Raw genomic sequence first — 11,215 nt, 5'->3', positions numbered from 1 at the left:
TAAATACAAGAATTAAATATGGAACATCAATAGCTGATAATATTAAGCATAAGATCAAAGGTAAAATTTTCCATCATAGAAAAATATTTACATTTCACCATTTTAAGAACTTTGAAGTTTTTCTGCAACACAGTAAACTCACAAATTCTTTATCACTTTCAGGCTCCTTTGCCTTGAAGTGTGGCTCCCTGCCAGGTGCGGCTGTAAGAGCACCTACTGTACTTGTAAATTTGAAATCTGTAATCAGTCAATGTTGTGACAGCTCCAACACTGGGAGCTGAGAAAGCCTCTCCAAAATTAGTCACATTTCACTGGTCCTGTGGTTTTGACTTGTGTTCAGCTCTCCAGATGATGAGGTACTTTTTATTAACAGTTTGTATAAGGGATACAAACACCTAGAGAAAAATATTTCATTTTTTTTTTTTACCACTCTCTTATTCAAGGTCTCCAGAAAACCTTCAGAAGTACTGAATATGCAAGGATACATATTGCAAAAACAGTTCTCTGCTACAAGTTGAGAATACATCAGCTTCTTTTCCCTTTCCTTTCTTTTTTGAAGGCAAAGGTAGAAGGGAGTAAGAGAGGCTGGGCATATGTAGTTTGTATATTTGTAACAGCAAAGAAGTAAATTAGAAAGAAGCTTAATAGGGAGTAGTAGTTCTGCGCTCTGCAGTCTATCACAGCATTTACTGAGTGGTATGTAGCCAGTGCATAGTGACTCCCTTAGGACTGGCTTCAGGAATAGCATTGTATAGCTCCAAAGTCTAGAAAAGAAAGAAAATAAACAATTAAGTAATTTTGTTTACCGAATTCTTAAAAAGTAATTTACATCCAAAAATACAGAGCAGACACTTAAAATGTTAAGACAATGAATTGTTTATTTCAGTGTGGTGTTCTGCTCTTTTCTGTTTCCAGCTCAAAAGGAACTCAGTCTTGACAACACCATGAGCCTTCATTAATAACATCTAACCCCTACCCTCCTCATCCTCCAATTCATCCTCATGCAGTCACAATCCTCAGGAACTCCCCCCCCCTCCGTTACATATCCAGTGGAGTTTGGCCACTCATCCTAAGATATGCGATGGCAGTGATCGATGCAAGCATGGAATCCTGCCCCCGAGCTGCTGATCTCACGAGAAAAATGACAGTTCTCATATGGTACTCCAATTAAGTGCATGCTCCATTTAAGCGCACGTGGCAAACCGGTCCAAAGGGCTTGCACTTAAGCGTAGTTGACTGTATACCACTTGTTCTTACTACAGGTTCAAGCGGGTTACATCATTAAAATACAATAGAATACAAAGAAAAGAACTCCAACAATAGGACAGACCTAAATTAAGAATCAACCAAAGCACTTACTCATTCACACAATAATTTTCTGATGTCATTTTTTACAAAATCCCAATGGAGAGAGAGCCAATTTTCACAGTTCAATATATATGAATTATTTCTGCTGCAACAGAGCATTTTGGACCCCGGTTCGTTTACAGAAGTTAGATAGCTCTAAATCTAATAGATGCTGGCACTGTCATCTTGAAGTTGGGACATTAGATCATTTGTTGTTCTATTGTCCATTCATTCATGCTTTTTGGAAATCAATATGGGGTCAAATAAATAATTTGTTAGAAAATCCAGTGGCATTATCCTGTGACACTGTATTGTTTGGCATGTCAATGAGGGCTAAAAGCCAAATATCCTCAGGCTTCTGCTTATTATGACAGGGGTTGCCATACAACAGATTATAAATAACTGGAAAAATTGGAAGAGGCTGAATTACAGCTTTTGGTGGAACTCTTTATGCCACATATTCAAAATGGAAAGGATAATTGCTAAGCAGGGAAATTTTAAAAAATTTCAGGTTATTTGGGAGCCATTAACAAGATACTATATTGCATAGAATAAATATTAATTCCCTTTTGTTCATATACGTCCAGGATGGGGGTGTGTGGAAATATTTTATGATTTCTTTTGTTTATGATTAATTGTTGGATATAAAGGAGGGGGGATATTTGATGAAAGCTATAATTTGATGATATAATAAGTAATGTTAAAGTATAAAATGATTGTATTTGTGTTATACTTATTGTGAGTTTTAAAAATATGAATAAAGATTTATAAAAAAAAAAAAAAAAAAGAAACTTCTTCAAATACCTCTTTAAAAGAAAAAAGTTTAAAACATAATTTTAAAAGCCTTAAAATTCCCCTCCAATCTCAATTCCCATGGAAACAGATTCCATTATCTTGGTGCCATGAAATAAAAAGCTTTGTTTCAAATTGATTCCCAGTTTGCCCTTTTTACTGAAGGGATAACTATTCTATTATCTTGGAATGGTTTAAAAAAAGGTTTGGCTAATTTCCTAAAAGTCCGTAAACCATTAAGATAGACTTGGGAAAATCCATTGTTTATTTCTAGGATATACAGCATAAAATCTGTTATCCTAGTACAAGTAGGCAGCATATTCTCACATATGGGTGACGTCATCCATGGAGTCCGGTACAGACAGTATGACAAGTCACTTTAAGGTTTAATAAACTTTGTGACTGCCCGCACTGTACATACACGACTATCTTCCTGCCCGCTGAGGCTTGCAGTACCTCAGTTCTTCATTTTCCGCAACAGCAGGCTGGGGGTTGCTGCTTGCTCCAGGAACGTTACAGAGGTATTGGGGAAGGGAAGCAGTGTGCATGGCAGTGGGGAGAGGAGGACGGGTGCCATACCCCTATGAAGACTGCCCTCAGATTGGACCTGCCCCATTCTTATTACGCCACTGCACTAAGCCCAGGTTTAATGTGTCACTTTGATAGAGCTTGTTCTTTTTATTTATTTGCAGATCATGTGCTAATGTAACAATTAGGAGGCTCCAAGTGTTCCTGCTTTAACTCTTATCCAGTTAGCATATGGTAATCATGATGCACTAACTGGATAATCAGAAAGGACCACTCTGCCTAAAACATACCCCCTCTGAAAAATATGTTTCAAATATTGGTAGCACAAATGGGCAAAATATTGCAAAATGCTTTAACGCGTGTGTATGTGTGGTAAGAGCTTAATCCCCCGACCCACCTTAACCTACTCCCCAATTTCATCTTCTTCGCTGCCTGCATCCCTGCTCATTTTAACACCTAACTCTATGCAATTCTGTTCAATTATTACTTAACTGCATATAACTATGTTTAATTAATGTGAACCGCATGTAACGATGCATGTAATTATATTTAATTAATGTAAATCTGTTCAACTAATTCTTAACCGCATGTAATCCATGTTTAACTAATGTGAACCGCCTAGAACTCACTGGGTATGGCGGTATACAAGAATAAAGTTATTATTATTATTTGTAGTGTTTTATTCTATATGTAATTTACACTATCATTATAATGTGAAAAAACTACTTGTGGTGTACCAAATGAATAAGCATAAACAATAAGCCATGTTCACAGAACAAGAAGCAGCTGGAAATACGGTAGTAGACTTTGGGAGATCTGACTTAAGGCTGAGTAGTTAAAAAGAACTGACAGCAGAGAAGTAATATTAATTAGTAAGCCTATGCAAGGTTAATTTAGATCTTATTTAGAAAATGTCTTTCTTGGAGTAGAGGAGACAGGGAGGCAGCAGTCTGGCTAGACAGGGCCAGGGTAAGCTGAGAGCCACCACTTAGGCAGGGACATTCATATACGGTGCCTGGGTGAAATGCTGTTAGTGAAATGGCTTACTGGCAGACAACAGAATAGGGGGATTGCTGTAAGGGTTTTATGCTAGTATACAGTATATTTAAATGCCTGATCTACATGTTTGGAATGATCCTGTGTAGTGTTCTGTAAAGAAACAGACATGAGAAAGAAATAAAGGCACAGCTGTCTGCAAATTGCTTGGCTGAAGAATTATATTAGAAGATTCAGCAGAGGTCAGGAGCAGGCCACAAGCAGTGAACAAGTTCCTTGTGAATAACAAGCAGAACTTAGGCCTTCTTCAGCTGGATGGAAGGCTTTCACAGTGCTACATTAAATTGATTTTGGGAAATAGAACAGTGTGGATACAGAATTTATTAAAAAAAAAAATCTATGGAGAGATCACGTGATGCTATGAGCTGGTTAGCAGCACATTGTGCTGGCTCCAGAGCCCTGTTCTTTATTTCGCTTTTCTTAAGAGAATATACGTGAGATTTTTCTGACCACCTTTCTCAGAGTTAGTGTATGCTATTGCATGGACAAGTTTTTGGCAAAATCTACACTTGCCATGGCCTCTAAAACAGCAAAAAAGGATTGGGAGAAGGGGAGACCCGGTGAGGACAAAATGGCGGATGCACCTCGAGCAGACGGCCTGGAGTTTACCCCTGCTATACTAATGGAGCTACAGCAAGTTATTTTACAGGCATTGGGGCCACGTATGGAGCAAATTTCGACCCAGCTTACTAAACTTGAATCGCTGCTGGAGGATAATTCCACCCGCGTCACCAAGTTGGAGACTCGGGTTTCCGTGGTGGAAGATGGGGCTACTGTGATGGAGTCTGAAGTGGCAACGCTTACTACACAGTTGCATACTTGCCAAGACAAATTGGAGGACCTGGAGAACTGTTCGCGCCGCGGAAACCTGCGTTTTATTGGCTTACCAGAAACTATTGCAGATTCTGTGCTTCTTTCGGTGGTGGAGTCATGGCTGGCCAGCGAACTTCTGATGCCGGCTTCCCTGGGACCGGCCCGATTTGAGCGAGTGCATTGGGTGGGATCTCGTACTGGAGCCGATCAACGCTCTAGAGTGATCATCGGCAAACTTCACAACTATCGCTACAAGATAGAAATCCTTCAGGCCTACCGTGCTAAATGAGAACCGCTGGCATATGAGACTACTCTGGTGAGAATTGGACAGGATTATTCCACTGCGTTGACGGAAAGGCATAAAGTTTTTCATCCTCTTTGTGCTACAAAGTCATGGAATAGATGAGGACATACTAAGATGGATAGGCAAATGGCTGGAGAACAGATTGCAGAGGGTGGGCATAATGGGAAATTCTCGGACTGGGAGAAGGTGACAAGTGGTGTGCCCCAGGGCTTGGTTCTTGGGCCCATCTTATTCAATATCTTCATAAATGACCTGGAAGAAGAAACAACAAGCAATATTGTCAAGTTTGCAGATGACACAAAACTAGGACGGGCAGTTGGGTCACAAAAGGACAGCGAAGAACTACAGAAAGATTTGAACCAGCTGGAGGAATGGGCGGAAAAGTGGCAGATAAAGTTCAATATAGGAAAATGCAAAGTCATGCACCTGGGCAGGAAAAATAAGGAACATGAATATAAAATGTTAGGTGTAACTTTGGGTAAGAGCGAACAAGAAAGGGACCTGGGGGTACTGATAGACAGGACCCTGAAGCCATTGGCTCAATGCGCAGCGGCGGCAAAGAAAGCGAACAGGATGTTGGGCATGATAAAGAAGGGAATCACGAGTAGATCGGCGGACGTCATAATGCCGCTTTACAGAGCAATGGTCAGACCACACTTGGAATACTGTATCCAACACTGGTCTCCCTATCTAAAGAAGGATATAACCCTGCTGGAGAGGGTGCAGAGGCGAGCCACGAAGCTAGTAAAAGGTATGGAGAATCTGAGCTACAAGGAACGGCTTGGAAAACTGGGATTGTTCACCCTCGAAAAGAGAAGACTGCGAGGGGATATGATAGAGACTTTTAAAATACTAAAAGGATTCAACAAAATAGAGCAAGAAACATCGTTATTCACATTGTCAAATGTGACACGGGCAAGAGGTCATGGACTGAAACTGAGGGGCAACAGGCCCAGGACAAATGTCAGGAAGTTCTGTTTCACACAGCGAGTGGTGGACGCTTGGAATGCTCTCCCAGAGGAGGTTGTGACGGAGACCACCGTTCGGGGATTCAAGGGCAAGTTGGATTCACACCTTCTTCGAATCACATTGAGGGATACGGGTAAACAAGGTATTTATCAGGGAACACCTAGCTTAGCCTCCGCGTGCGCGGGTCGCCGGTCTAGACGGACCTAAGGTCTGATCCGGTGAAGGCATTTCTTATGTTCTTATGTTCTTAACAATCAGTGGTCCCTCTTCAAAATCTTTTTAAATTTCCCAGCTCCAAAAAAAATATATTTATTTAGCATTTCTTTTTACTCTTTATTAATTTTCCATTCAAAAACAGTGCATTAAAATATACATACAATTGACTTCAAGACAGCACTTACAATCGATCAAAGAAATACTACAAAACATTTTCCCCCTTCCCACCCTAATTCAAGAACAAAAACAAAGTGAATATATACAGTAAAAATCATAAACAGCACTTTCATTTGGTCAATGAATACAAGAAAATATAATACCCCACCCTCCCTGGATGTGTCAATCAAATAGGAAATAAGGGGATAATCCAGCTAATCAGTGTTACCAAAATTTGTCAATGGACCCCACGTTAGTGTAAATAGCTTATTATTACACGTAATTTCTGAATTCATTTTCTCATATTTGTAACATAAACATAAAGAACCCCACCTAAAGGAGAAATTCCTGCTTTTTGACTCATCTCTCTCCTCACATTATTCCTTACCTTTTTTAATATTACAATTCTACTTCTTCCTACTTTTCTCAACATATCTGAAAAAGTTTTACCACCTCGCTTTACCTATCTTTCTCTGCACACTTTGACCTTTCTGAATGTTCAACTTTTTGACTTTATTATTTCTGCTACTTCCTTGGAGAACTATATCTACTTCCTTTTTCTCTGTCTTTTATTCATTGTGTGACAAAGATTTGTTGCTTTATTTATAGCATTTAGGGCCTCTTTTACAAAGCCGCGTAGCGACTGCAGCACGGTAATGGCCCCAAAGGCCATAGAGATTTAAAGGGCTTCGGGGCTGTTGCTGCACGGCTTTGTAAAACAGGCCCTTAGTTTAGTATTCCCTTCCATCCCATCGATATTCTTGAAATTCAGGGCTTTGAGCTTAAAGTGACTTCTCGCTCTTGGCTACCATTACATCTGATGATCACTGGTGCCTAGGTGGACACCTATGTAGACAGGAGGAACACTTCTCCATTTGTAAGTACCATGCACAATATTGAAAGAACAGAGGCCATGCAGTTTTGCAGCAAAGCAGACAGAAAGAAGACACACAGATCCACAGTAAAGCAGACAGAAAGAATAATTTTTAAGGAAGCAACTGTTTTTGGAGTTTTAAATAAAGGACTTTGATGCATCTGATTGGGATCTGCAGTTCTTTCTGCCAGGGCACAGTATTACCTCTTCTCCTGTGGATTCCATCACCCTCTAAGCATAGCCCTGTGAAGTATATCCATAACTTCTCAATTTTTTTTTTTAACCAGTTCTGCAGATGGGATAACCTAACCCAAGTCTGATAGATTAAAGCCTTCTACCAATGACACTTCTCCCTTCATTCCTACCTTTTGGATGTCTACAACTAGATTTCTGTCCAGATTCTCTATCAGGTCTCCACTAACAGCTTCTGCACATTAATACTGCTGCTTGTTGCTTAGTGCAACATGGTAAACTCGTAGCTTTTCAGCTATTTTTAATTTGGTGCATATACTCTGGAAAGCTTCATACCTGCTATATTCTTCTACTCTTAAGTAGTTTATGAAATTGACCCTTAACAGTTGTTAAAAACTCCCCCCCATCTGATTTCCCTTATTAGTGCATATATGTCACATCACTGTCCATGATTAAATACCACTCACCTGAATGTAGTCCTTGGATGCTAAAAGTCTTTTTAAAACAACCCTTTAACTTGCTCTGTGACAGGGTCAAGGTCAATGTCATAGAAACAGGGTCTTGTAGGCAATCCTGGCATGGTGCTCATCTGTGGAAACAGTAAAGTCAGATTATATAGTTGCAGATCATGAAATCAATAACGGCATAGTGCACTGTTGGTAATGTGGTCCTAGACGCATGAGTTTTTAAATTAACATACAAATTACCTATTAATAGGTCTAAAACAGTGGTCTCAAACTCAAACCCTTTGCAGGGCCACATTTTGGATTTGTAGGTACTTGGAGGGTCTCAGGAAAAAAATAGTTAATGTCTTATTAAGGAAATGACAATTTTACATGAGGTAAAACTCTATAGTTTATAAAGCTTTTCTTTTGGCTAAGTCTTAATAATGATATTGTAATTTATTGCTAAAGAGACATATGATCAAGAAACTGTTTTATTTTATGATGATAAACATACTGAGGGCCTCAAAAGAGTACCTGGTGGGCCGCATGTAGCCCCCGGACCGCGAGTTTGAGACCACTGGTTTAACCTGGGATCGAATGGGATCGAAAAATAATTAAATAATTAAACATTCCCCTTTTATAAACTGTAGCATAGTTTTTAGTGCCAGTTGTGGTGGTAACAGCTTCGACATTCATAGAATTCCTTTGAGCGTCGGAGCTGTCACCGCCGTGGCCAGCGCTAAAAACCGCACTATGGTTTTGTAAAAGGATGGGGAGGGAGTGATAAATAAAGAAAGCATTAACACATTAAATATAACCACAGTATCCTGGACACAGTAGAAGCAATTTCCATCATTAAATACTCTTGCAAGAGAAGGATAAAGTGTCTATGGACTAAATATGGACTTTTACAGCCTCTAAAAATCTTGCCAATATATTTGTTCACTGTGCACACAGAAAAGAAGCAGCTATAAAATGCTAATAAAATTTAAGAAACTAGTGAGCAATTCCTTTCTTAAAATTATTTTTACTGCAGAGTTAGTATTGGGAGAGAAAAATGAATACACATTAAGGGGGTCTTTCACTAAAGTGTTTTTGTTTTTGCACATAGTGCACCCCTAACAACAGAAATCAGTGCACATTAAGGGGGAAATTCTGTAAATGACACCTACATAGTGTGATAAGCAGACTATGCCTGCTAGGAATGTCCCTAGTGCAGGTCACAGTTCTAATCCTGACCCTTCCCATATTCTTCCATATCAACCATTTTCTGTCTCTGAAACTGAATTTCCTTCTAGATCCTGTAGAGGGAGTAAGAGAGCAGCAGTGGTAGGTTCCCATCCCCCTTTGTGTCCCAAGGTGATTACCCAGAAATCCATTGGACCTGAGGGCTGGGGGCGGGGCTGCAAGTTGCTATCTCTGAGAACTAGGCTTCTAGAGAATCAGAAGAGAGAGGAACAGCAGCAGGACAGGTTAGAGCGCTCAGGGCTGGGAGCTCCTGATAGCAGCCAAACTCCTGAGTCCATGGAGTTTGCTGAGGCTGGAGAAAAAGTACCTCTCACTCTGGTAGAGGAACCGCTGGCCATGGAACTGGAAATGAGCCCTGAGGCTAGTGTTGAGCTGACACCTGAAGTTACTCCCATGGAAGTTTGCACCATGAAAGCAAGTATCTGAAGGTTGGATAAGATTAATGGAAGTTTGTTTTGCCTGCTTTATTTCAAGAACTGAATAATTCTATCTCTTGCAAATGAGGAAATTTTCTCTATGTTGAAACTGAGCAAGGACTTCTATTTTAAAGTTTGTTTTTGGAAGTTTAATCTCCTTTTTCCTGTGAGGAAAGTGGACTGAGGGACGCTGAGACAGTGGGGTTTGCCCTGTGTTACATGGTGGGATAGTGGGCCTCATATTGGCAGTCAAAGACCACATGGAGCACACTGTCTTTCCAGCCCTGGTTGCTGAAGAAGCCAGTACTGTTACACTGACTTGGAGTTGTTTGTTTAAAAAAAAAAAAAGTTTTCTTTTCTTTTGTGATGGACTATTGCTGGACTGCAGGCTGAAAGAAAACTTATCTCTGAGAAAGAGAGATTTTTGGTTATTTGAATTTGGACTCTTTTGGGTTTTTTTTGTATCAAAGACTATTTACTAAACATTGTTTGAAATGTGGATAAGAATCCCGCTGGCTTCCATATTTTGATCCTGACAAGCAAGTTGCTGGTTTTTTTCTGTTTTGACAATTAAAATTATTCATTTCATTGACACTGGGCCTTGTACTTTTGATGGTGTTCCTTACATTAAACGCTGAATTATTACATCCTTGTGCAGCTCGCTGCAGCTCACAAGAGTTTACTTGTCGCCGGTGATCCCAGACCCTCGGCCTGGAGCTTGCCGGTCACAATAGGCAGGCACTTAGCAAGATGACATCTGCCTCATGTCAGTCAAATATAGGCACTGTTTGCAGAATCATGCCTAGAGCCAGTATATTAGGCCACTGCTTTCCTGACCTAAAATAATGGAATCTATCTCAGACTCCTACCAGTGCCTAACACATGCCACACCTACTTTTTAGGTAGGCGCAGGTAAGCACCTTGGTGTAGACATTGCTAGGCGCTGCACTAATATCCAAGTTTTCTAAACTTTTTAAAATTAGGTTTTAATTGTGTTTTCAATTAAAACGCCAATTAATCTAATTTAAAAAAGTAAGCAGTGTGTGGAACTTGGCTAGGCGTCACTTACAGAATTCCCATTTAAATGCAAAGGATGTATGCTAATTGTTGGGAGTGCACCCAATATGTCCTCTTGAATCAACACATGGATGTGTTAAGTAAAACATAGAAACATAGAAATAGATGGCAGATAAGGGCCAAGGCCCATCTAGTCTGCCCACCCCAATGACCCTCCCCTACCTTTCTCTGTGAATAGATCCCACGTGTCTATCCCATTTGGCCTTAAAATCAGGCACGCTGCTGGCCTCAATAACCTGAAGAGGAAGATTATTCCAGCGATCAACCACCCTTTCAGTGAAAAAGAATTTCCTGGTGTCCCCGTGCAGTTTCCCGCCTCTGATTTTCCACGGATGCCCCCTTGTTGCCGCGGGACCCTTGAAAAAGAAGATATCTTCTTCCACCTCGATGCGGCCCATGAGATACTTGAATGACTCGATCATGTCGTCCCTCTCTCTGCGTTCCTCGAGTGAGTACAGCTGCAACTTATCCAGCCGTTCCTCGTACGGGAGATCCTTGAGTCCCAAGACCATCCGGGTGGCCATTCTCTGGACCGACTCCAGTCTCAGCACATCCTTACGGTAATGCGGCCTCCAGAATTGCACACAGTATTCCAGGTGGGGCCTCACCATGGATCTATACAATGGTATAATGATTTTAGGCTTACGGCTGACGAAACTCCTGCGTATGCAACCTATGATTTGCCTTGCCTTGGATGAAGCTTGGTCCACTTGATTGGCAGTCTTCATGTTTTCACTGACGATCACCCCTAAGTCTCGTTCTGCTTCAGTTCTTGTTAGGA

The 11,215-nt window shown here is 40.6% G+C and overlaps 1 protein-coding gene across 9 annotated transcripts in view; it reads right to left on the bottom strand.

Moving 5' to 3' along the window:
* Positions 1–349: 349 nt before the first annotated feature.
* The window catches only part of MTHFD1L (methylenetetrahydrofolate dehydrogenase (NADP+ dependent) 1 like), a 441,775-nt gene continuing 430,909 nt past the window's right edge, over positions 350–11,215 (bottom strand). For all 9 annotated transcript variants that reach the window (XM_033938565.1, XM_033938569.1, XM_033938568.1 and 6 more), the window contains 2 exons: positions 7,715–7,836; positions 350–764 (listed from right to left, as the gene is read on the bottom strand). In XM_033938565.1, coding sequence (XP_033794456.1) covers positions 7,747–7,836 — 90 coding nt within the window. In that variant the 3' untranslated portion in view covers positions 350–764; positions 7,715–7,746. The remainder of the gene's footprint in view (positions 765–7,714; positions 7,837–11,215) is intronic.

Source organism: Geotrypetes seraphini, chromosome 3 (genome assembly GCF_902459505.1).
Source record: "Geotrypetes seraphini chromosome 3, aGeoSer1.1, whole genome shotgun sequence".
Classification (NCBI taxonomy): domain Eukaryota; kingdom Metazoa; phylum Chordata; class Amphibia; order Gymnophiona; family Dermophiidae; genus Geotrypetes; species Geotrypetes seraphini.
The sequence above is the reverse complement of the archived record's forward strand: the minus strand, read 5'-3'. Positions and strand labels throughout refer to the sequence as shown.